A 26,977-nucleotide genomic window follows, 5' to 3' on the forward strand; every position below is an offset into this window, starting at 1 on the left:
AAATAGTGAGGAGATGTATTCCTGAGAGCGAAGTTCCAAGTGTCCTAGTGTTTTGTCACACTCTTGCATGTGGTGGGCATTTTAGTGCAAAGAAGACCGCCTTGAAGGTTCTTCAAAGTGGGCTCTTTTGGCCCACTATCCATAGAGATGCCTACAATTTTTGCAAATCATGTGAAAGATGTCAAAAGATGGGGACAATGTCTAGAAGAGATATGATGCCCTTGACCAATATACTTGTAGTTAAAATCTTTGATATTTGGGGCATTGATTTTATGGGTCCATTTCCTATGTCCTATGGTTTTCAATACATTCTCCTTACTGTTGATTATGTTTCCAAGTGGGTTGAGGCTTGTGCTACCAAAACAAATGACCACTCCGTGGTTATTCAATTCATTAAATCCAATATCTTTGCTCATTTTGGTATACCAAGAGCTATAATAAGTGATAGAGGAAAGCATTTCTGCAATCAATTCTTGAGGCACCTATTCCTTAAGTACTCCGTCACTCATAAAGTAGCCACTCCCTACCACCCTCAAACAAGTGGGCAAGTTAAAGTGTTTAACCGGGAAATTAAGTATATTCTTAAAAAAATGGTTAACACCACCTGGAAGGATTGGTTAAGGAAGCAAAATGATGCTTTGTGGGCTTATCGCACGGCATACAAGACTCCCATTGGCATGTCTCCTTATAGACTTGTATATGGAAAATCTTGCCATCTTCCGGTTGAGCTAGAGCATAAAGCCTTTTGGGCGGTTAAAAAGCTTAATTTTGACCTTGCCAAAGCCGGAGAGAATAGGCTACTTCAATTAAATGAGTTAAAAGAGTTGAGACACAATGCTTATGACAATGCTAAAACCTATAAAGAACGAGCCAAGGCTTTTCATGATAAGCATATTATGAAAAAGTCTTTGGAACCTGGTCAAAAAGCTTGGCTCTTCAACTCTAGGCTCAAACTCTTTCCTGGGAAGTTAAGAATCAAATGGGAAGGTCCATATGAAATAATCTCTGTTGCACCTCATGGGGCGGTTGAAATCAAAAATTTGAAGAAGGGTAACATTTTTAAGGTAAATGGGCAAAGATTGAAACCTTACGTTGAGGGTCAAGTCTTCCAAAGACACTTAGAAGCTGCACATCTAGTTGACCCGGTGTATGAAGATATAGAAGATTGCATTGACAAAGGAACAAAATCTTCTTTTGAGTTTGATCCAACAAGTTCTTCCAAGAACCATTTATTGGGTGGAACTCAAGACATCTATCACCCCAATAAGGAGGGGATGCATAACAAGATCTTTGATCCGGGCTAAAAGAGCCCAATGTCTTGCTAGAGACGTTAAAGACTAGCAAAAGCATTCGTAGGGTGTCAAAACCCTATTCCTCCCCCATTTCTATCTTACATTTCATTTCTTGCGAAGTCTAGATACTTGTTTTTGGTTCTTATGCATCAAAAGGAACTGTGATAAGGATTGCATGCACTTTCATGTCATAATTGAGCATCTGGCCCAAGTTCGATCGATCTCAAATTGGAGTTCGATCGATTGAATTGTGGATTACACTCAACACTTAGAAAAATTTTCGACCTGCATCCACCTGCATTCAAATCACCTCTCTGTTCGATCAATCAAACTTCATCTCCAGATCGATCTGAAGTTCTTCGATCAATCCAACTATCCAGTTTGATCGATCTTAAGTTTTGACACTTAGAATATTTTTGAGCCTGCAGAACCCACATATTTCAGCTCTCTGTCCCATCGTTCGAATTCATTCTGAGATCGATCATAGAACATTCGATCGATCCAACTTCATAGTTCGATCGATCTCAAGTTCTAACACTTAGCCAAATTTTTGAACCAAGAACCTGCATATTTTTACTCTCTGTCTGATCGATCGAACTTTTGTTCTGATCGATCTCAATTTTCATTTCATTGTTTGACTTTGTTTTTGACTTTTCAAATTTCAAAAATCCAAAAATATTTATTTATTTATTTTATTTCCATTTTTATTTTCCAAAAATACCAAAAAGATTTTATTTTATTTTTCAAAATCCAAAAATATTTTCCATTTTTCAAATTTAATTTTTAATTTTAGTTTTTAATTATTTTTAAAAATATATATATATACTTTGAAGAGAGAAGTTCGATCGATCTCAGTTGAGATTCGATCGAACATTTTTAAAAACAGATCTGAAAGTTATGAGATCGATTCCAAAGATCGATCTCAACTTTCTCAAACCCTAACCCCCATCTTTCTCAAGTCGCCGTCACTGTTCACCATCTCCGGCGAGATCCAAGTTTGAAATCTCTCTTTTTCATCTCGGTTCTCAACCCCTCTTCGTATTTCATCTATTCTTTCTTCAGTTGAGGTAAGATCCGAGCATCTTATATTGATTTTAAGCTTCGATTTCATGTATCAATGTTTTAAATGTCATATCCATGATATCTTGATGCTTAAATCCTCCATTGATGAAGCTTCGAAGCATTGTATATATGTGTATATATATGTATATATATTTGTATATATTTTGTGTTTTTATTCGATTTTGGAGTATGGGCCATGTTTGGGTGATTATTGTTGTTGATTTGATGTGTTGTAGGGCCCACGAACACGTTCGTGTGGGCCCCGTGCTTCCATCGTCACAGATCTGTGACTTTTCAGTTTTCATCGTTGTACAGTTCGATCGATCGAACTTGTGTCCTGATCGATCTAAGTAAGATCGATCTCACTTCTCTTCCGATCGATCGAATTCCACAGATCTCATATATACACTTCATTCATCATATTTTACATTTATGCTATCTTATATATGCCCAATGCCTGTGATATTCCACATTGGATGAATTTCATACTTATATTGTGTAGCATGATTCATAGTCTATCACCTCCATAGATTCATGTCATATATGTTTTGTCTATCTTATTTGACATGCATGTTTCTACATTGTGCTCCAAATTCTTTATTCCCGCACTAACTTTCATCTTAAGATCTACTTTTGCAGATCATGGCTCAAACTGATAGTTCCTCTGCTTCGGACGCACCTGCAGCTCATGATCAGTTAGCTAGACTTGAAGCCCAAATGTAGCTTTTGGAAGACACCATGCTTGCCATTAGAGCTGACTTTGCTAGCTTCCGTGCGGAGATCTTAGCTGCCATTGAAGACTTAACCAGGGCTATCCGCGGAGCTCGTTCTGCTAGCCCGGACTCCTCCGATTGAGACTCCCAATCTCTTTATCTTTTTATGCTCTATATCTATGCTAAGTGTCGTCTACACATGTGACAGTATTATTATTTTTGCAGCCGAGTTTGTCGGCTTTGAACATTAGATGTACTGCACTTTATTGTTCTTTTATCTATGATGGATACTGCATACTTTTATTGATATATCTATTCATTTACCTCCATCAGGTGCATCCCAGTGATTTTAGTAAGAGAGTGCTACCCTATTTTCAGGACCACCCTTATACCTCTCTCACTTCTTTATCTGTTTATCCCATTTACACTTGCATGTCCACTGTTCACTAATTATCCCATCTTGTTATCTGATAAGTTTATCCAAGTGCCATATTTTCAGGACCACAGTCTATCCCAAGTTTGGGGGGGCCATGCCACCGACTTCGGATACTTCAGTCCCGATCATTCTATGCCTTAGTTGTACTGGTATACTCTTTCCTTTGTTCTCTTTGCACATTGAGGACATTGTGCCATTTAAGTTTGGGGGGAATGGTGCTTTGCAGCATTTGCTTTAAATTGCATATCTTTTGAGCATGACTTGTGTATTTGAGGGATATTTCTATGATTGGTCCATGACTAGCAATGATTTTGATCTTTTGAGGACTATATTGCTTAAAATTTAAAAATTGCTTGACTTGAGATTCCAATACTCCTTGTATGCCTTATGGATGCCATTTAGGAGTAAATTTTTCGAAAGATTAATATCTGGCTTGCACTTGTGGTCCACATCATCCTGATTTTGTGATTGTTTTGAGATTCATTCTAGGATTCTATACTAGCACCGGCACACACTAGCATTCATTTGTGGGGTACATGCTTTGTTGATTATTGAATTGGTTATATCCCAATTGGGCTAGTAGTGCATTGAAAGCTTTCATTCTTGATAAAGGTGGATAACAACCCCTTTTCACTAAGTAGCTGGGATTCTAGCCTCATCAAGCACTGAACTTCTTGCGCTGAAAGGTGGAGGGCCCAAACTCTAGGTTAATAATTGAATTGATTCAAAAAATAAAAATAATAAAAAATTAAAAAATTAGAAAAAAATAAAAAGTGAGGATTTTTCCCAAAAGGTGAGAAGTGGAAAATGATTAGATGGAGATTGTCTTGATTTGTAGCCTAGTTGATTTGAGCTTGTAAGTCCGTAGGGGTATTTAAATGCCTAATGCCCTAAAGCCGTCTGGTTTGGGAGTCATTGACCTAACACTCGATCTCATGAATTACTAGAAAGCTTAATAGATCAACACATTGCACCATGCTTTCATCTTTGATCCTAAAAAAAAAAGAGAGAGAGTGAAAAGAACAAGCGCACCTAGATCAATAAATCTTTAATAAAAGGTCCACTTTTTGTTTTGATGATCGGTACTAGATTTATGTGCTAGTTTAATGGTAAGGATGTGATTAATTCTTTAGTTGGCTAAGATAGCAACACATTGATGCCGGTCCACTCAAAAACGATTCTAGAGTTGTTTTGATTTGCATGATCATTTTCTTGATGTGTGGAGGACCATATTTGCTTACTTGATATTGAAATTTTGGGAGATTGCTTAGAAAGGGTTGAAAAATTACATACTTGAGGTAGTTTTCTCCCAATACTTGTTTGCAATATTGGTGCTTTCTTTAGAAAGAATGAGCTTAATGTTTGTGGGTATCATTTCTGGAAACCCTCATGAGACTTCACTCGTTCACATGCACACATATACATTACAATACTGACAAACGTGCACACATATACATTACAATAATTTATGATTAAAAAAAAAAAAAACCATTACAATAATTTTCACATAAACCCAACACAGAGCCATGTCCAGTTTCCTTCACCGCCACCTGCCGCGTCCCTGCACCTTCCTCCTCCTCTACCACACCCTCAAATAACCCTTCAATTACCACAACCTCACCGGGATCCGGCGACGGCTTCGGCCATGTACAGTTTCCTCCACCGCCAAGTTCACCGCCACCTGCCATGCGCGTCGGCGTTCCTCCATCTCCCTCCTCTACCACACCCTCAAACAACCCCTCAATCCCCAACGTTGGCGAAGCCGTTGCCGGATCAGTTCGATCTTTGTACATATATATATATATATGTATGTATATCACTTCTACAACCATAATCACCACCCAATCCACTTCATCACCGCCACCCAATCCGACCCACAACCACCACTTCTACCACCATCATCACCACCCAATCCGACCCTCGACGAGCCTAATTGAACCAAGAGGAACCGTAAATCAAACCCAATTCACACACACAAAGACACATAGTATCTCTCAAATCCCCAATCCGAAATCCCATACATATATACTCACAGGTTTCACTCTCCTGTGATGAGAAGTGAAGTGAGAAGGAGATGATGCCTTCAACAGCTGCAACTGCGTTTGAGTTCGATTGACTCAGTGACCGGTTCGTACTATGGAGGTCCTGTCCTCGGAGTATCTGTGCGTGAGGTGTGACCGGGCTCCATGGTCGGGTCAAGATCGGGCTCCATGGTCGTGTCCTCAGGCTTTGCGCCACCGGTCATCGAGTTTGGTGAAGATTGAGAGGTTGGGTATGTGGTTGATGATGAGGGCGAAAGTAAAGGTGGTCTTGGGTTCGGATCTGGTATTGGCTGATTTGTGGTGGTGGTGGTGGTGGAGGTGAAGGTGAAGGTGAAGGTGGGTGGTGGTGGGTCTAGGTTGGGGTGGTTGTGGACGTTGCGGTGGTGGCGACCGGTGAGTGGAGAGAGAGAAAGAGGTGGTGGCCGGTGGTGGGTGATGTTATAGATAGAAAATTGTATACATGTGGTTGTATTTTCAGTTTTGTCATTTTAGGTGGTCAAAGGTATATTTAATAAAAACTAAACTCTAAACTAATAATTTATTTATAAATATATGAATAAAATATATAATAATATATTATATTATTATTCTGTGACATATCTATGCAACTCCAGTATTTAGACGTTGTAATTTGGTTATATATAACTGGCAAAAAAGTTGACTGATGCAATTAAGTTCTTTTCTTGGTTTCTTCCCTTAATTTGCTTTCTATGGCATGAATCTTTCAAGAAAGTTGTAGATAGACAGGTTTTGAAGCATCTTTTAGCTTTTAAAATTCAAAGCTGATAGAATTTTCAGCTGTGGGTCCTCCATCCAATGGCCGAGGAACCTTCCGCCTCCCCATTTGGTTCAAAGTTTTGGGCTTTTTGTGAAGACATAGGAGGAAATGGAGAGTTGATATGCACTACGTTTGAATCTTCGGATATTGTCACTCACAAATTCCATCTTCACCAAACAAGGAACACTCAACACAGCCATGGTACGACCAAGCTTAACGACTCTTCTTCTAATCCCCGTTCTTATATTTTACTGTTCTTGTAGTATAGAATTTTGCACCGCCATAGACACAATTACATCTACTCAACCCATCCATGACCCTCAAACTATAGTCTCCAGTGGTGCCACCTTCAAACTGGGATTTTTTAGCCCTAGTGTTAATTCTACTAATCGGTATGTTGGTATCTGGTACAATGATATCTCTGCCAAGGCTGTGGTTTGGGTTGCGAATAGAGATACACCTCTGAATGACTCCTCCAGGATTAAGACAATATCCGAGGATGGTAATCTTGTGGTCCTGAATGGACAGAAACAGATTGTTTGGTCATCAGATGTTCCGAATGCTTTGGTGAATTCAAGTGCTCAGCTTTCAGATTCTGGGAACCTTATGTTGCGAGATGATTCCAATGGAAACATAATATGGGAGAGTTTTGAACACCCTTCTGATTCTTTCTTGCCGGAGATGAAAATTAGTACTAACAAGTTTACAGGTAAGAAGACCCAGTTGACCTCATGGAAAAGCCCTTCAGTTCCATCCAGTGGAAGGTACAGTTTTGGCGTCAATCCTACGAATATTCCAAAAGTATGTGTTTGGAATGGTAGTCTTCCATATTGGCGGAGAGGTCCATGGAATGGGCAGATTTTTATTGGCATGCCTTACATGTCGTTTGCATACTATAGCAGATCTGAAGTTGCAGATGATAAAAGGGGAAATGTATATATGGGTTACACTTATGCAGATAAGTCTTCTCATTTATACCTTACCTTAAGTTCTAATGGATCTCTAATGGAGAGGTACTGGGAAAAAGGAAAGGAGACTTGGGAAACTACGTGGGTGAGTCAAAATAGTGAATGTGAAGCATATGGCAAGTGTGGTCCATTTGGAAGCTGCAATGCGAAGGGTTTGCCAATTTGCAAATGTTTACAAGGGTTTGATCCGAAGGATATAGAGGAATGGAGTAGAGGGAATTGGGCTAGTGGATGTACAAGGAGGCGGCAATTGCAGTGTGAGAGATACAATAGTGGTGGTGGAAAAGGCAAACAAGATAGGTTTTTAAAGCTCAAGACAGTGAAAGTGCCAGCCTTTGCTGCGTCGGTATTTGCTTCAGAAGACAACTGCAAAAGCCAGTGCTTCAATAATAATTCTTGTATAGCTTATGGATATTATAGCGGCATTGGTTGTTTGCAGTGGAGTGGACAATTAATTGACATATAGGAACTCTCCTATGGTGGGGCAGATCTTTACATACGTGTGTGGCATATTCAGAACTTGGTATTGTTTTTTCATCATCCTTAGAAAAAGAATGTGCCTCTTTTTCTGCGTCTATTTATTTTACTTGTTGATTCAGATAAGCAAATATCACTTGAAAATAAACCAATGCACATACTTAACACATTAGCCACCTGATATCCGTGAACTGGTTTAGAAAATGGTTAAATCTTTTTTAATAGTATAAGTGTAATAAATTTTCTCATTTGCCTACAGAAAAGGAGAGCCATGGAAATTGTCTAAATTCTCAGCTCTTTGAGTTAAATCCATATTAACTCAAGTACTTTCTCAATGTTTGTTGTGTTTTACAGAAAAAATGAGAAGCACAAAACTAGTTATCACAATTGCAGTTCTCATAGGATCAGTAACCATTGCAATCTGTATCTATCTTTCCTTGAGTTGGATGGCTAGACCACGCGGTATATGCTCGTTAAAATTAGCTCAATAAATTAGCACATATTTGTTGTTATTATATGGATAACCTATTACTAAATTCTGAATCTAGAAGGATGAAAAAAAGTGGGAAGTTATTTAAAAGAGGCGAAATCGATGCAGATTGTTCAAATGAAAGCATGCTTGGAGATGATCAGAACCAAATAAAACTTGAAGAGCTACCTCTATTCAGTTTTGAGAAGTTGGCAATTGCAGCAGATGATTTTGATGGGGCCAATAAGCTCGGGCAGGGTGGTTTTGGTCCAGTGTACAAGGTAATGCTTTTTCATCGGGAACTATATGTTGTACCAACCCAAAAAGAAAAATAAATAAAAAATATCATTTTCATCTTTAATTTCGGGAAAAATTGGCAAGTAGACAAGATATAGCTGTCAAACGGCTTTCAAGATCCTCTGGACAAGGGCATGAGAAGTTTATGAATGAGGTTGTGGTAATTTTCCCACTCCAGCATCGCAATCTTGTTAGGCTTCTTGGTTGCTGTGTGGAAGGAGAAGAAAAGATGTTGATCTATGAATACATGCTAAATAAAAGCTTGGATGCATTTCTCTTTGGTTGGTTCATGATAAAAGCTCTTGTTGTTATTTTTAGTTATTTCAATTTCATAACCTTAACATCAGTAGAAACTTTATTGTGTTTAGAAGACAGAATTATTTTCTAGTTATTTCAATTTCATAACGTAAACATCAGTAGAAACTTTGTTGTGTTGAGAAGACAGAATTGTTTGTGAACATGCTGATGTACTAAAACTTTAAATTCCATCTAAATATCAATATAACCCAATTTTTATTTATTTATTTATTTATTTTTTGCAATATTCTCTTAAGATCCAATCAAGCAAAAACTCTTATTAGAGAAAACGTGCCAACATTATTGAAGGGATTGGTCGAGGACTACTTTACCTTCACAGGGATTCCAGATTAAGGATTATTTATAGAGATTTGAAGGCTAGTAATGTTCTATTGGATGCAGATCTAAATCCAAAAATTTTAGATTTCGGCATAGCAAAGATTTTTGGAGGGAATCAGGACCAAGCAAACACTAAAAAGGTTGTTGGAACTTAGTAAGTAGTCTTTGCTCTGTCCAAAATGGTTAATCATTCATGTTATAATCCTTTTTTCTCATGGGATATATAGTTCAACTCAAATATTTTTACCATTTGGCCTGTAATGACACAATGCAGCGGCTATATGGCCCCTGAATATGCAATAGAAGGGAAATTCTCTGAAAAATCTGATGTGTTTAGCTTCGGAGCATTGTTGTTAGAGATTTTAAGTGGGCAAAAGAACACTAGCTTTTATCATGATGAGCACTCTTTAAGCCTTCTGGGATTTGTAAGTTCACTTGAACTATTGCCTGAGTTATTCATATAGTTCCTTTTAATCTTTCTAATTCCAACATTTCATGATTGTGGAATGTGTGTCTGAGTTACTCTATACTGTGTCTAGGCATGGAAGTTGTGGGATGAAGATAGGATTGCAATGCTAATAGATCCAACAATTTCTGATCCATGCTTTCAAGTGGAGATCTTGAGATATATACATGTAGGACTTTTGTGCGTGCAAGATTTCGCCACTGATAGGCCTACTATAAATACTGCTCTTTTCATGCTTAGTAGTGAAGTTCCAAAACTTCCAACTCCAAAGCAACTTGCATTTATTGAAACACGGGGTTTGTCAAATGTACGGTCTTCTCAACAAAGCCAGATGAAATATTCTGTGAATGATGTAACTGTTACAATCATTGACGGTCGTTTGCATGCAAATTTTTGTGTTTTTTTTTCTCTTACTATATAGACCCTTAATTGCTCTCTAATTGAATATAAATAATATAGTTTTGTTTTACATAATTCTTTCATCCACCCAATTCAGAACTAAATGTTTGCCTTTATCCTACCATATTGTTTCTTTTGAGAAAATCCTGTGTGTATTATTCACTCAAATCTTCTATTCTTTGTTTTTAATTAGCCAACTGTGATACAAATTTTAAGTCATAAGGCAACAACAACTCAGCATAAATGGATCTTCTTCAAAACCTTGTCGTACTTTACTATTTCTGTTTAGAGTTCTACATAGCCATGGACAAAATTACATCCGTTCACCCCATTAATGGCCCTTGTGTTAGGAAACGCGCAAGTTTTAAAACTTTTCGAGGGATTTTAATTCATTGATCTTGATTCATCACATAGAGACAAGTTTTATGTAAAAATAAAACATGATGTATCATTCAATTAAAAGATTGAATACTTACATCAAGGTTTGAGTAAACCTTAGATCTCTCCTCTAAAGTGAATGTTCTCACTTATTCTAGATCCCTTTTGCTAGACACCTTTTCCATGGATCTCCATCTACTTGGTAATGGTCTTGCCTTTAGGAATCACTCATAAGCCTCCATGAATGACCTTGGAAAATTAGGCTTGTGGGAGCCTCCATTAGATGAGAACATTAACCCTAATTTTTTAGAGAGAGAAAATAGATTCCTTTTTCCTTCTTCCAAAAATTACCCCAAAATATACATAGACCATGTATATATATAGGCCACATAAAGATAAAGATAAAGAAAAGGAAACAATAAATCCTTCTCAATCTCTAATTCACATGTCTCAAATCTAATAGGATTCCAATATCAAGTTAGGCTATGAGTGAGAATCCTTTGGGCTTATTATTTTATTGGCTACAATGAATTAATAATTGGCCCGATCCATGGACCCAATTAAATTAATTCATAAATTAATTTCTACTCCACTAAAAGAAATTAATTGAACTCCAATTAAATAATAAATAACCTCTAGTCAATGTTGCACTTTGACCCCTCTATGCATAATTAGTTATCGGATAAATAAAGCCTTTAATCCGACTACTTAATTAATATATTTATTTTGGTACCTTTGATTATTTCTGACTCGATCACAATGAAACATTTGTTTGACAAAAATAATTATTTAGATAAATAAATATATAATAAATCATTTTGTTTAAAAACACACGAAGGCCTTCGAATTTACTTTGTGATCAAGCATAATCAATACAAAATAAATATAAGTAGCAATGATGCAAATATTGAAAATATAACCCTCTAACTATTAATTACATAATTACCCAAAGTGCTAGTCTAAGGATTCCGAAGATTCCGCCGAATAAATCAAAGTAATTACTAATTAATAAAAGGGTCTATACTTCTCTCATGCTTAAGAGTCAAATGCCATGACGGTGATAGGGAGCAATTGCATACGATGGCTCTCGCAATATATCTCAACCTAACGCGGTCTAGTTCAAGTCTTAATTAATTATGAGTCCATCCATAATTACCGACTATGAACAATTTATGATTACTATTTATATTCATGTATTGATCGCCATCACATACATATATAAATATCTCTTGTAATCAAGTGGACACTATCAATTCTATAATGAATCAAAACATAATATATTGAATTCACCAATTATATAAATCATAAATATTTCAGATATGTCAGGAACATATGTCACTATAATCCAGATAGGAATTTGCTATGACAGGGCATATAAATCCCAACAGCTCCCACTTGCCCTCATAGCCAATTCAAATTGCATCTAACTCCAATGTTATCTAGGTATTGATCAATACTATTGATCGATGACACCTTTGTAAATGGATCAACAAAGTTGTATTCCAATGCAATGTCCTAGCCATGAGTACATATTCTTGTCGGACAATATCATGTAGGACATGATATTTTCCTCTCAGTGTACTTTGTTCCTCTATGGAACCTTGGGTCATTTGTTTAGACTACTTCTACATTATTGTCACAATATAGCTCGATAGGCAGGCTAGTATGCTCCATAACCTCTAAATCAGTGAGATCAAACCAAAAGGCTTCCTTTACTGCCTTTAAGACTGCAATGTATTCCACCTTCAGGTTTGAGTCAGCAGTTGAAACCTGCTTAACAATCTACTAACTGATTTCCCCTCCATTGAGTGAACATACACTAAGTCATGAACCTCATAGTATATACTTCTGATTTAAAAACAGAACTATCATACCTGACTAGAACCACATCATCACATCCATAAATGAGTATGAGATCATTGGTTCTCTGAGTTTAGACTGATATCTACTGACTATCCCTACCATATAGCGGATGTCTTGTTTGGTATAGACCATGGCATATATGAGACTCCTATATGCCGAAGCATATTGTTCGAGTCTCATTTGCTCAATCTCCTCTGATAATCTTGGAAAATTATTTACTAGAGAGAGCAATCCATGTCAATAACGCAATAACTCATTCTTTGAGTTTTGCATACCAAACCTGGTCAAAACTTTATCCATGTAGGATTATTAAAATTAGCCTATTTTCCTTTTAACCTGATCTTATAAAAGCTTGATCCTAGGAATATAGCTTACATCTTGAAAATCCTTCATTTCAAAATAATTAAACAACTACCTCTTTACTAATGACAAAACTTTCCATATCATACTAAATGAGTAGGATGTCATCAATATATATAGAATTAGAAAAATAATGACATTCCCTTATACACTCATGATTTAATTACTAAGAAATCTTCTGGTATCCTTTTGTAGATTATCTTGCATTCCATAGGTATCACCCTACTAGAAAGTTCTACAAGATCCCTGATTTTATTAGAATACATAGATTCTAACTCTGATTTCATAGCAACTAGCCAAAACGATCTGTATCCATATCGGTTCACGCTTCCGTGTAGCTTACTGGGTCCAACTCATGTTTAACAGGGATATCCATAATGGTCTCACCTAAAAACATGACTCTGTCAGATTGGATGATAATCCTCCCACTACAATAATGTACTGATGCAGGAATCTGTGTATTTGATGATGCTGATGCATCAATAGGGAATTCATATATTATTCTCAATCTCTATAATAAGTGTGTTCACATGTGGTACATCTGGTACTCATACCATATTCTCTAACATTATGCTACTAGGTATGTGATTCATAATATGATCCTCCTATAGATAAAAAGTGAGTGTAACAATCAACTTTTACCATTGAGATCATAAAATAATCCATCCTAGTGCCTTTAGAGTAGCTATCAAATCTATCATGCATATAATCTGTTTCCAATTTACTTGTCCATATCAAGCGCACATGTGCAAAACTACCCCATATGTGCATGTGATTCAAACTAAGATTTAGTCAAAAACACAGCTCAAAAGATATCCTTGAGACAGACTAAGATGGAATGCAATTCATAATGTGCATCGATATCGTTAAAGCTAAACTCTAAAATTGAAAGAGATAATGTAACATAACTGATCATAGATCTAACCATGTTAAACAGAATTCTATTATTCCTATTTGACATCTCAATCCATTGAGCGTCAATTGCGGAAAAACTGGTACACAACACCCTCATTGACCATATAGTCTTTGCACTATCCCAAAAAATACTCATATCCACGATCAGATCAAAGTGTTTTGATATGTTTACCTAATCTGTACTCCACATCAGTCTTGACCCTTTCAGAATATACCAAAAGTTTAAGACTTGTGTCGCTTCGGGTAAATTTATCCAAAACATGAGTAATCTTGCTTGGATGTTCATAAGACCACACGTGTCAATGTGTACCGACTCTAATTGTCCTTTATGTTTATTTCATTTGGCTGATTAAGCCCTTAGAGTTATCTATCCTTCAAAACAAGATTCACAAGTTTAGTTTAGGCTCCTCTGCCCCACTAAGTAATAAACCTTCTTTGACCAATCTTTGAATCTTACTTTGACTGATTATAATCCAATAATAGACCCAAAAAATACAATGAGTCAGGAATAATAAATTTTCTCTTAACATTCAATCCAGAAAATGCAACATTAGTTTCTACATCATGCAAATATTAAGAGCTTGTGATTATAGTATATTAACCATCTTCAATGCACCAGAAGCAATCGCACATCTATTCAATTTTATAAAACCAGTTTTACAAAACAACAACACAATTTTTATAAACCAAAAATGAAACAAGAATTAGATTGCATCTAACATCTATGCATAAAGATAGTTCTCTAATACTAATATCCCCATACTCTCTAATTTTAGATGTAATACTCCCACTGACTTAGCTACAACCTTGGCATCAGGTCAAAAGACAAATATATATTCATATCATCGAGGCTTCTGGATTCTTGAAATCCTTGCAATGAATTGCAAACATGTTTAGTGGCTCCAGAATCTATCCATCAGGAATTAATAGATATAACCACATAACATGGCTCAATGATTAAATATACATTTTCCTATGCCATGTCATTGCTTAGACAATTCATCCTTTAGTGTCTTAGTTTGCGGCAAAAGAAACAGTTTCCTTCACCCTTAACATACATTGCCTTATTCCCTTTAACCTTTTGGATACCAATGTTTTGTGCTATCCTAGTCCTATTATCATCATTCTTCTTTGCTTTGTCCTTCCACTTGAGCCTAGAAGAAGATGGTATAGACTATGTTAGATTAATAAGAACGCCTATACTTTTGATTATCCCTTCATCTGTTACCAATTCTATAAGAATATCAGCGAGTGTAAACTCAAACTGGTTCCTTATTTAGTTCACTCTAAAAGAGTCAAACGAGTTTGGTAACAAGGCAATAATCATGTCAACTTGAAACTTACCACCCAAGTCAGCCTTATTGACCTCCAATTAAATTTTTAAATAATAAACAATCATTTTCAAAATACAATTTCTTACTGGAGTTCCTTAAACTGTCTCAATGGTAAGCAAGTCTGACACAGTACTAAGGCATAAACTCTATCTAATCTCACCAAAACCTCTCATTGATTTTTAACATGATGCTTGAAGAAAATAAAATAATGTAAATGTTAGCTTTAGAGCGTATTCAAGATAAACTCTAGAACATTGCTCTAAGTCATATCATTTACCTTATTTTACTTATTAAAAACATTAATGTTCTCTTGGATATCTTAAAGTAAAAGGATTAGGTTTAGGAGTAATAAATACATTTTGTACCACTACGTTGTGAATAAAATATCTAAGTTCATATTCCAGTCAATATAAATGAGGTCCAAATACATTGAAAATGTTAGCAAGCAGATAAAATGGATTAGACATAATAAATCTGAATATAAATGCATTCATACAATCTGCAAGGTGAATTATTAATACTATCATGCATATTTAAAATTAAAATGAGTTTATTAACCACATAATATAATAAATCTCAAATAGAATAAGAGATCATTATCATTATTGGTAAACAATCCCTTTTAATTAATGTGGGTCCCTCAACATCGTAGCAAAATAAATCATACAATCAATACGTCAATAACTTATCCTGATGGAGGAGTTCATTATTACTATTGTTGGGATTCATTTGCTATTCGGTGAGCACTTCCATTAAAATAATAATATGTGGGTTCCTTAACCACTGCATGAAAAATCGGATAACCAATACGCCAATAACTTATTCGATTGGCGAAGTTCATTATTGCTATTGGCGGGCAAATCCCATCATCTCCATATCTCTTAAGATAATGCCTTGTCTATCTATATAAAATGATTCCCGATTATGTTTAGCCTTTCTAAAATCACCTAGCGTAGACCACTCCGTTGGGGAGCTAACACTATTGATTTTAGATTGAGTGTATAACGTTATTAATGCTTCAATGAAAAATAAAACATTAAATATCTTGTTATTATAATCTAGACTCTTTAAATCATGCGTAGGGCCTTATTTTTAAAGATCTAATTACAATGAACATTTAATATTTTTATTTTCATGAGACAACCATTCTTGTAATATTAAGACTCTTCAAATCATGCGTGGGGCCTTATTTTTGAAGATCTAATTACAATAGTTTTAATAATGAAGGCCATGGGGTAATGTATAAAAATTCCCGCTCCCACTCAATTTTTAATCATTTATAATTAGGTTTTTCAGTTTATTCATTTACATGATGCAATGCATACAAAACAACTTGATCTTAATCCAATTAAATTTAGAAAATATTTGGACTTTTAAATGATTCACTAATCTTTAATTTGAAGCACAATTTAAAAATAATTTACAAAAAATAATTTTTCGTTTCCCAATAAGTGCCCTCAAATTAATTAGTAATCAAATCCAATTAATTTTCATAATTTTATTAATATAAATCAAGTCATTTAATTAAATATCATGGATCCAATGCATGAATAATAATTAATAAACAATTATCTATTCCATGCATTTCATACATCACATAAATAAATAAATAACAGATAAAGCAAATAAAATGGCCAATGGATTTAGCTTTTAACATTTAATTGCTATAAGAATTGCACGAAGGTCAATCAATGGCTTGTGAACTCCTGCAGAGGCTTGTACGCATCCGGATTGGTTAAAACAGCACTTGAAGTAGCAAAACAGCGCGTGACATGCGCTTCCACGCATTGTCAGGCGCCATAGGAAGCAGTAGCCCGTCCACACGCGCCAGGGATCCACGTCAGCGCGTGAGACCCGCCATCACACGCCTGCACGCGCCAGGGATGCGCGTCAGCATGTGAGACGCGCCTACACGCACTCTGAATTTGTTGTAGTCAGCAGCGCGTGATCCTACGCACCTGTATTATTGATGCGCCGCAATTCTTGGCGCGTGAGTCCACTTGCTTCTGGATTGGGTGCGCATGGAGCGCACCCATGGCTGCGAAGCACCGGATCAATCAACCTCTATCTTCATCCAGCGGCTGTACATTCGGTTGTACCTAATTCTGGGTACCGCCAAGCACTGGATCGAACCTTCAACCTGTCGGCAACGCCCTTGCTGCCGGCGACGCTTCGGTCGCCGGAAACTCGCCGAAAATTCCAAGAAAATAATAAAAAAATTCCCAGAAAATTAAATTAAGCCCAAAAAATTCCAGAAAAATTCTGAAAAATTCCAAAAAAATTCTAGAAAATTCCTGAAGCCTAATTTAACCCTTTTGGACCTTCTTGAAGCTTCATAGTATCCTTTGATGAAGATTACATGGCTTTAAATAAATTTACAATTTGAAATACAATGAAAAAAAAATTAAATTACATGATTGAACTTTCAAATGGCTAAATCAAAGCCTTAATTACATTCATCCAAAGATAAAATTACATTCAATATACCTATAAGCTTCATCCATCGCCCAAACACACATCATCATCCATTCACAATTATAAATACATCTTCATGTATCAATATATATCAATATATTAATTCATACATCAACATACATCAATAAATAAATATATGCATATCAAAATTGGATCCATGAATGAAGAATTTTGATAAAAACATGATCTCTAGTAATGAATCAAACCATGCTCTGATACCACTGTTGGGAAACGTGCAAGTTTTAAAACTTTTCGAGAGATTTTAATTCATTGATCTTGATTCATCACATAGAGACAAGTTTTATGCAAAAATAAAATATGATGTATCATTCAATTAAAAGATTGAATACTTACATCAAGGTTTGAGTAAACCTTAGATCTCTCCTCTAAAGTGAATGTTCTCACTTATTGTAGATCCCTTTTGCAAGACACCTTTTGCATGGATCTCCATCTACTTGGTAATGGTCTCGCCTTTAGGAATCACTCATAAGCCTCCATGAATGACCTTGGAAAATTAGGCTTGTGGGAGCCTCCATTAGATGAGAACATTAACCCTAATTTTCTAGAGAGAGAAAATAGATTCCTTTTTCCTTCTTCCAAAAATTACCCCAAAATATACATAGACCATGTATATATATAGGCCACATAAAGAAAAAGATAAAGAAAAGGAAACAATAAATCCTTCTCAATCTCTAATTCACATGTCTCAAATCTAATAGGATTCCAATATCAAGTTGGGCTATGAGTGAGAATCCTTTGGGCTTATTATTTTATTGGTTACAATGAATTAATAATTGGCCCGGTCCATGGACCCAATTAAATTAATTCATAAATTAATTTCTACTAGACTAAAAGAAATTAATTGAACTCCAATTAAATAATAAATAACCTCTAAGTCAATGTTGCACTTTGACCCCTCTATGCATAATTAGTTATCGGATAAATAAAGCCATCAATCCGACTACTTAATTAATATATTTATTTTGGTGCCTTTGATTATTTCTGACTCGATCACAATAAAAAATTTATTTGACAAAAATAATTATTTGGATAAATAAATATATAATAAATCATTTTGTCTAAAAACACACGAAGGCCTTCGAATTTACTTTGTGATCAAGCATAATCAATACAAAATAAATACAAGTAGCAATGATGCAAAAATTGAAAATATAACCCTCTAACTATTAATTACATAATTACCCAAAGTGCCGGTCAAAGGATTCTGAAGATTCCACCGAACAAATCAAAGTAATTACTAATTAATAAAAGAGTCTATACTTCTCTCATGCTTAAGAGTCAAATGCCATGACGGTGATAGGGAGCAATTGCATACAACGGCTCTCGCAATATATCTCAACCTAACGCGGGTCCAGTTCAAGTCTTAATTAATTATGAGTCCATCCATAATTACCGACTATGAACAATTTATGATTACTATTTATATTCATGTATTGATCGCCATCACATACATATATAAATATCTCTTGTAATCAAGTGGACACTATCAATTCTATAATGAATCGAAACATAATACATTGAATTCACCAATTATATAAATCATAAATATTTCAGGATCATATGTCACTATAATCCAGATAGGAATTTGCTATGACATGGCATATAAATCCCAACACCTTGATAGTACAGTCTCCACTGGTTCACAGAATATGTAGAAATCTGGTATGGAGTATATAACAATGTCTCATTTAGCGGTGTGGTGTGGGTCGCAAACAGAGACAAACCTCTTCATGATTCTTCTGGGAGTCTGGCTATATCTGAAGACGGTAACCTTGTGGTCATGGATGGAAAGAAACAGATTGTTAATGTTGTATAGTATTTGCACTGTTAATGTTGTAGATGATAAAGAATGAACTGTGTATGTGACTTACTGGACTACAAATGTAACTTTGTTGTACTCTTTCTTGAATTTCTGTTGGAATTTTGGTGGCAAAGTACTTCGATGTTGGAGAGAAGAATTTGAAAGATGCACGATTGGCTCAAAAAAATGAATGTGACATTTATGACAAGTGTGGTTCGTTTGGAAGCTGTAATATGCATGATTCACCTGTTTACAAGGATATGGAGGAATGGAGTAGAGCAAACATTTTCAGTGGTTTTCGAAGTTGAAGACGTTGAAAGTACCGGTCTTTACAGGCTGGTCAGCTCCATTGGAGGATAACTGTAAAAGCGAGTGCTTGAATAATTGTTCTTGTATAGCAATGGAGTGGAAAATTAATTGACATACAAGAATTCTCCAATGGTGGGGCTGATCTTTACATTCGTGTTGTATACTCGGAGCTTGGTAATATGCATCTGCCTCTACTTTATGATCATGTAATTTAATATGTGCTTCAGCATTAGCATAAATTTTTTTTAATTTACTACATAAGTCGATAATGAATTCTCAATTATTTCAGTTCCAGTCCTTCAAATTGCAATCTACAATTTTCTTTGTAGGTGGATGACTAAACCAAGAGGTATAATTCAGGGGCAAAAAAAAAAAAAAGGCAAAAATGTTAGCTTCTTGGAATGTAACGAGCTTAAACAAGCCCAGAAGGCAACGTGAAGTGCAAAATTGGATTCAGAAGAATGCTTCTCAGGTTGTCTGTTTAGTTGATACTAGGATGAAACTGCATAAATTCAAGAAAATAAATAGAACTTGGTCTTAGATTCATAATTACTCTCTCCCCTAATGGGCAGATTGTGGGTGGGATGGAACCCCTTACTATTTGTTGTTGATGTGATAGAATAATGTGGGTATGTTCTAACACTCATGGCGAGAGGTTGAAGTAGTAGGATTGCATTATTCACTATGCTGGGTTGATAAGTGGGCCTCGGATCACTTTGGGTGATTGGAATGCCACAAGATTTCATGATGATAAGAGTGGAGGGTGCCTTAAAGGTTGTTGGATCAGTTTAATCACACTCTTCAACAAGCTGCTCTTATGGAATTGCCATCTTCTAATGGTGAATGGAGCTGGTGTAATAGACAGAGCAGGTCTAAAAGAATTTTAGTTAAACTGGATAAGGTATTCATCAATGCAAATTGGTTAGATAAATTCCCTGGGACTAAGGTATCTTACTCTACTGCAATTTGCTCAGATCATTATGGTGTATTGGTTCATGTTTTTAATCAATTTGCTAGTGGACCTAAACCTTTTAAAATGTTGAAAGTTTGGTGTTTACAAGAGGCAGTTCTACCATTAGTTCAACAGGCTTGGGAGGTTGTTGTTCAGGGCAGTCCTATACATATCTTATTAAAGAAACTTAGAAATGTCAAGAAGGACATTAAAGAGTGGAATAAAAATTGTTATGGTAGTGTGGGAGATCGAGTCATTCAGGCCAAACAACAATTGGAAGATGTTTAATTACAGTTGTTGTCATCTCCTATAGATGGCAACTTCATTCTAGAGCAGCAATCAAGAGTCAGATGAAGAAGTAATGTTGGCTCAGAAATCTAGAGCTCTATGGCTCTTAGAAAATGATAGGTGTTCTGCCTTCTTTTGTCAAAAGATGAAACAATACAGAAACATAAGTGCTATCACTCACATTACCAAGGATAATGGGCAGTATTCTTCTGAGATTGATACCATCAAAGAGTGGTTTGTAGAATACTATCAACAGATGTATCTTAGCAGAGAAGTTGCTCAAATGAACTTTGTTTCTCATCAATAGTTGAATTTACAAGATGTTATGGAGCTTCACACTGAAGTTACTAAGGAAGAAATAAAGGTGGTCATTATTGATTTTCAGTTTTACATGCTCTCTGGACCAAACCATCTAATCAGTTAGATGAAATCATGTAACCGGTTAGATGAGCTAGTATTTGCACTTTGGCTCCAGACTTCAGTATAAATACCTAAATATCCCCAGACTTCAACCAAAGCATAGAATGGCCATAAAAAATGTCAACTTTACCCCTTAGCAATTTTGAAGCCACAATGAACGTACTAAATGACTATTTTTCCCTTTTGTGTCTTAAACCATTATTTGACCACGGTAAATGACTATTATAATCTTATGGACTCTAGAACTATTATAATGATGTGAAATGACTTTGGTATCCTTGTGTAACCTCAGGTTCGGGTAAGGACCCAGTTAGCAATCCGGATCCCCAGGTTTGGGTTGCTACACAAGCGGAGCTTTAGTGTATTTGGGCTCGATTCATCATAGTCCAAGAGGTGTTCGAACTCGATTGAACCATGAGTGCCATGGTCGAGCTTACTCTATGTGTATATCTTTCATCGATCAATGTTTGATCTCGAAAGTCTCACAAATTTCAACCACTCATTCAATATGAAGAGAATAGAGAATTGAGAAGTGAAAGTAGATGAGATAAAGCCAATCTTACTCATTTGAGAGTATTAGCATTTGGAGAGGTCAATGATTAGTGGTTCCACTTTTTTGGTTAGTATTACCGGCTACTACTGCTATAATCGTTGTGAGCTTAGGGAAGGGTCAATTTTGCCGTTAGGTTTGTGAGTGGGGAGAACGAGAATGTGATTAGGGTCTAGATAGATTAAAGGGGGAATGAGCTTGGGAATTAAGGAATGGGCATATATGGATTAGTTTTATATTCAAAAGAAGGAATAATATAATAAATTTGGATGGATTATGATGTTGAGATTAGGCTTATAAAATACGAAAATAATTAAATACCTATTATAGCTTATAAAAATATGAAATATAAGATATACACATATATAAAATCAAACAAAAGGGAGGATAGGATTTAGAAAACTCGAAGCTAATTTCCAAAAAGAAAATTCTCAAAACCTATAATGATGTTTTGTTCTCAATTAATATGCTTGGAATTTTCAGGTGACTAAAAAAGGTTGGCTAGTAAATCGTTGACAAAAGATGAACATCATAAATGATTTTCATGATAAAGTATGATGAATGATGTGACATGTGAGTTGTGGTATAGTAAAGATAAGATTGAGTAAGTGTCCAGCCACATATTATTGTGTAATGCCATGATTAATGAAAAAAAAGAGAGAGAGAGAATGAAAGCTAAGGCGAAGAAAGAAAGAAAGAAAAAAAAGGTAGCTGAATTATTTAGGAAAAAATAAAATAGGTAAGTTGAATGGAAAAGAGAAAGTGACGTAAAAAAAAAAAAAAAAAAAAAAAAAAAAAAACATTGTTGTAATGCAAATCTATAAATCTACATTGTTTAAAGTCCAATACTTCTCATCTTGCTCATTTTTGAACGCCTAGTTAAGAGCTTCTCCATTGGCGTAGTATCTAGTCCACTTGGCCCATTCTCATTAAAGGAATTCACTGGTGTGTTGGAAATGGCAAATCTCAAAAGCCCAACTTACCACCGGTGTTATGGGGAAAAAATATATATATATATACAACTTGGGGAGTGTGATCCATTTTGCCTTAAGTGAGGTGAAATGTTTAATATACCCTGACACGTATTTTCATCTCACTTACAATGACCAAACTAGCCTAAGTAATATCCATGTATACATTTTGTACAAAGTGTTACTCTCTCTTATCTCGCAATTGTTAGCACCACCAACTCGTCTTTTCTGCAGCAAATGCAACAAACTCTCCCATACTAATTCTCACTGCCCTCAAAGCATCAATGACCATAAGAAAATTGATGCTGCCCCAGTCAACAACACCCCCCTCCAAAAAGATCACTCCACACCTACTAATCCATTAAACACCACATGGATCACAGTTAGAAAAAAACCAAAGAATGCATTAGTAACTGCCCCATCCACTGCTATCCAACCCTCGATTCCTATTACTACAAACAAATTTTCCACATTATCCCAAATTCAACCACATCCCCTAGCTCAGGTTAACATTATTCCTCCAACCGCTCCCTTATCATCTCACCAATCCTCTACCTCAACCAGCCCCCCATCACCACATACCATTCACCACTCCCGCCTTTGCATTAAGAAACTAAACTTCTCACATTTCAACAGTCCCTTACCCAATCAACCATTACAGAAAACCATTTCCTCTATGCCAACCACACACTTTACCATCCTATCCAAATCTCAACTTTCTTCATTTTCCCCCATTACTTTTCCCCAACAGAGGAAAAAGTTTGGACTTCAGAGATTATGAACCATCCCAGCACGATGTTTGAATCTCACCTTGAATTCAACTCCACCATCCCACACCCTTTACTATAATAAGGCTATCTGCTCAAGCCCTATTGTCTCTTCATTGAGTGAACCAAATAGCTCGGACTAACTTGTCAACAATGGCAAGATGACAGTCAGAAACTTGAAAAAGGTTGCTAGAAGGAAGTCATGTAGCAGCTCATATTTGATGTCAAATGGATCAACCAGTGGCCAAAGACATCTTGGAGGTTTTTTTACTACACCCTTTAACTGATAAACTTTACAACATGGAATATTAGAGGGTTGAATCAACCCTTTGAACAGTCAGAGATTAAGGGTCTTATCTCTGACAAGAAGCTGCATTTAGTCTCTATTGTGGAAACCAAAATTGCTCCACCTAATATGAATATAATCTATAGATTATTGGGGATATTGCTCACAATTATAACTATTCACATCTAGGTAAAATTTAGGTTATGTGGAACCCTAGTATCATTGATCTCTCAATCATAGACATCAGTTTGCAAGCAATTCACTGTAAAATTTCAATCATAGGTCATAGTATCAGTTTCTTTAAAAGTTTTATATATGCTTCTAATAATGTAAATGAAAGGCTGTACCTTTGGGAGAACCTAATCCACCATGCAGGTCTTTTCTCTCATTCACCTTGGTTGCTAATGGGGGACTTTAATGTCATCTCTTTCCCCTCTTTCTTCATTTATTTCTCTCTTCTACATCTCTCTCTCCTTCTTTTCTTATTCTGTTTTCACAATCATTGCAATTCACTTTCCTATTTAAAGTCCTGTTTATCAAGGCAGTTTGAACCTATTTGAGAGTTTAATATTCTTTTTCTTAATCATCTGATCCATAACTTTCTTGCAAAACAGACTCAGTTTGAAATAATCTTTTCACATTTGAACCAAACTGTTGGTTCTAGCACGCCCGCGTACACAAATTTCTGAATCGGCGAAACCCGACGATTTTAGGGTCAACATTCTTGGCATGCCCGGTGGGACATTGGGTAAAAAATAATTATAATGATTCAACAAAATGAATGCTAATTTTAACAGTATGCAATCGGCTTCTGTGACTGCCCGAATTTACAAAACCTGGTGCGTCAACAAGTAACTTGAAAACTGATCCGAAAATGAGTCCTAAACACGGAAGCAGGAAAAGAGAAGAGGTCTCTAAAGATGAACACCACCTCTAAGATGACAAAGTGACCTTCTAAGAAGCCACGAGACAAATAGAAAATGAATGCAGAAGCTAAGGTTAAAACGGACAAAAATGGAACTAGGGGTAAAAAATGGCAAAACAAAACTGGATACTATTGTGCATACCATTGGATAGCCAATGAAAAATCAATAAATTTAGGCTAAAAAATCACCTAATTTGGAGTTAGAATGGAAGAGATATGGAATTTTGAAGTTTCATAAAAAAGTTGCCAAAAAATGCTAAGGTGCGATCGATCGTAAAATTCTACGAACGATTAAATACTTAAAAGCTGATCGCAGAATTTTGGATGATGAAATAACCAAGGAAATTCACAGGTACGAGTGATCGTACCCACCTACGATCAATCGTAGGGGTCTACGAATAATCACCTAGGAATGAAATTTTTCGAAAATCTTGGAAAACTTCGGAAAGAAATGATTTTTTGGAAAAAGTTTGTGAAGCAACCCCCATTCAAAATTGATTCTTAGATCACCTATGGTCTAAACCAAGAATGAAAAGTAAAGTAAAATGATGGAAATGCCCCCAAGTGCATGAAATACTAAAGAGATAAATACATGATACAAAACGACATAATTCAGATACATTGAAAGTGTTTGGCCCTTGGCCTCATTACATACATGTTAAGTTGACACAAAAGAAAGTACTTGGGTACATATTAACATACAAAATGAAGCTAAGCAAACTTTTAATTAGATTACACATTCTCAACCCCAAAAGACAAATGCAACATGCTAACACTTGCATGTTAATAAGATACAAAAGATACTCAAAAGTAAACACAAGTCTGAGCTAAGGATGATGAGCATCTAAGAAGAGTATCTCCTTGTCTATAAAACAATGATCAACTAGGGTGAGTAATTAAAATTACTCCGTAGGAAATGCATATGCGTATAACCTAAAGTTTAAAAGGTTTTGCAAGTGTAATATAGACAAACACATGTGGATCATGCCCCCTAAGTCTAGTTTCAAGGTGAAGCTAAGGAATCATTTTAAAACTATCTTTGAAGCAATTTAAATGTAATCCACAACAAGTAACACATTTAAACAATATTGGAACCTCCAATGCCAGGCAACACGTTACAACTACATTGTATTGTCAACTTGGAAATAAAAACGCGAAATCAAACAATAGGAATATATTGGACATGAGCATCTGGTTATGAACATCACAGCCAAGACAATTAGTTGTTTTAGGCTATTAACCCGCAAGGAACTACCTAAGTGCACACTATATTGGGGAGAACTCGTACCTCCAGCACTAAAGCCGTAACTTAGCCATGTCAATGAAATAATGCCCCCAGTATTTCCAAAATCAATAATAGTATCGCAACATACACATATATAGGTATACAAAGCACTTAACCACTTTCCATGCACAACCAAGTTCGAAACTACATAATCCATGCTCTAAGTCTTCAAACTACTATGGCATTTGCAATGACAAGTTCACAAGGTGAGTAAAATATACTAATACAATGTTTTCAACTTAGGAAATACATTCATACTAATATAGTAAGTTTTAAATCCTTGATTAAACAACAACATAGTATTAAGTTCACAAGGAAATCATTGGCTTTGCCTTTGAAACATTTGGGGATTCCTTTGTGCTCCATAGGACTAAAAAAGCCATATTGTTCAACTTTACTGGATAAAATTTCAAGAAAGATCAATGTTTGGTGTAATAGTATGTTGTGAGTAGTAGGGAAAATTGAATTGATCACAACTGTTATCACTCTAACTTGTCTGTACTGGTGTAGTGTTTTTACATTGCCTATAGCAGTTCTTAACTAGATCCAAAAGTTGTGTCGAGATTTTATTTGGGGAAGCAGAGATAACTTAAAGAAAATGCATCTTTTAAGTTGGGATGTTATGTGCAGACCAAAAAATGAGGGAGGTTTGGGAATTAGAAAATTGATTGATGTGTAACAAGCAGCCCAATGTACATTGGCTTGGGATTATCTTCTTAGCAAAGATAGGATTTGACATAGGTATTCATCTTAATCTACCTACTGAATGCAATTCCCAAGATCTCACATTCTATTCTATGGAAAAATATGATTAATATTAGGGATCTTATGCATCTCAATATTAAATGTTCAATTGGTATGGGGTAATTTTCAAACTACTGTCTGATCCATGGTGTGAAGGTCAGTCTTTGCTTCAGAAATTTGGCCATAGAACTGTTAGAAGACTAGGATTTGTACCAATAGGCCTGTGGCCTAGCGGTACAAGGCTCCTACTTCCCAAAAGGAGGTTAGGGGTTCGAACCTCAGTGGGGTAGTGTGTGTG

General features: G+C 35.8%; 2 protein-coding genes across 2 annotated transcripts; both read left to right on the forward strand.

Moving 5' to 3' along the window:
* The first annotated feature begins 6,521 nt into the window (after window positions 1-6,521).
* Window positions 6,522-7,757, forward strand: LOC132270627 (G-type lectin S-receptor-like serine/threonine-protein kinase At1g11330). The gene has a single exon (XM_059771806.1). It carries the CDS (start codon window positions 6,522-6,524, stop codon window positions 7,755-7,757), a length of 1,236 nt encoding a protein of 411 aa, XP_059627789.1.
* A 527-nt stretch (window positions 7,758-8,284) lies between these two features.
* Window positions 8,285-19,490, forward strand: LOC132270637 (G-type lectin S-receptor-like serine/threonine-protein kinase SD1-13). The gene is made up of 6 exons (XM_059771818.1): window positions 8,285-8,518; window positions 9,116-9,324; window positions 9,445-9,595; window positions 9,710-9,988; window positions 19,006-19,191; window positions 19,317-19,490. Exons 1-6 carry the CDS (start codon window positions 8,285-8,287, stop codon window positions 19,488-19,490), a joined length of 1,233 nt encoding a protein of 410 aa, XP_059627801.1.
* Window positions 19,491-26,977: the final 7,487 nt, after the last annotated feature.

This window comes from Cornus florida, unplaced genomic scaffold, assembly GCF_030987335.1.
Source record: "Cornus florida cultivar Cherokee Brave unplaced genomic scaffold, ASM3098733v1 CherokeeBrave_3.0.0_Hap2_Chr01, whole genome shotgun sequence".
Lineage (NCBI taxonomy): Eukaryota > Viridiplantae > Streptophyta > Magnoliopsida > Cornales > Cornaceae > Cornus > Cornus florida.

Excerpts from the sequence above, each read along its gene's own strand:
- LOC132270627 (XM_059771806.1), top strand. The coding sequence starts at position 6,522 with ATGGTACGACCAAGCTTAACGACTCTTCTTCTAATCCCCGTTCTTATA.
- LOC132270637 (XM_059771818.1), top strand. The coding sequence starts at position 8,285 with ATGGATAACCTATTACTAAATTCTGAATCTAGAAGGATGAAAAAAAGT. Across the intron at positions 8,519-9,115 it reads GTTTTGGTCCAGTGTACAAG|AGAAAACGTGCCAACATTAT; the intron begins GTAATGCTTTTT and ends AACTCTTATTAG. Across the intron at positions 9,989-19,005 it reads TGAAATATTCTGTGAATGAT|TACAGTCTCCACTGGTTCAC; the intron begins GTAACTGTTACA and ends ACACCTTGATAG.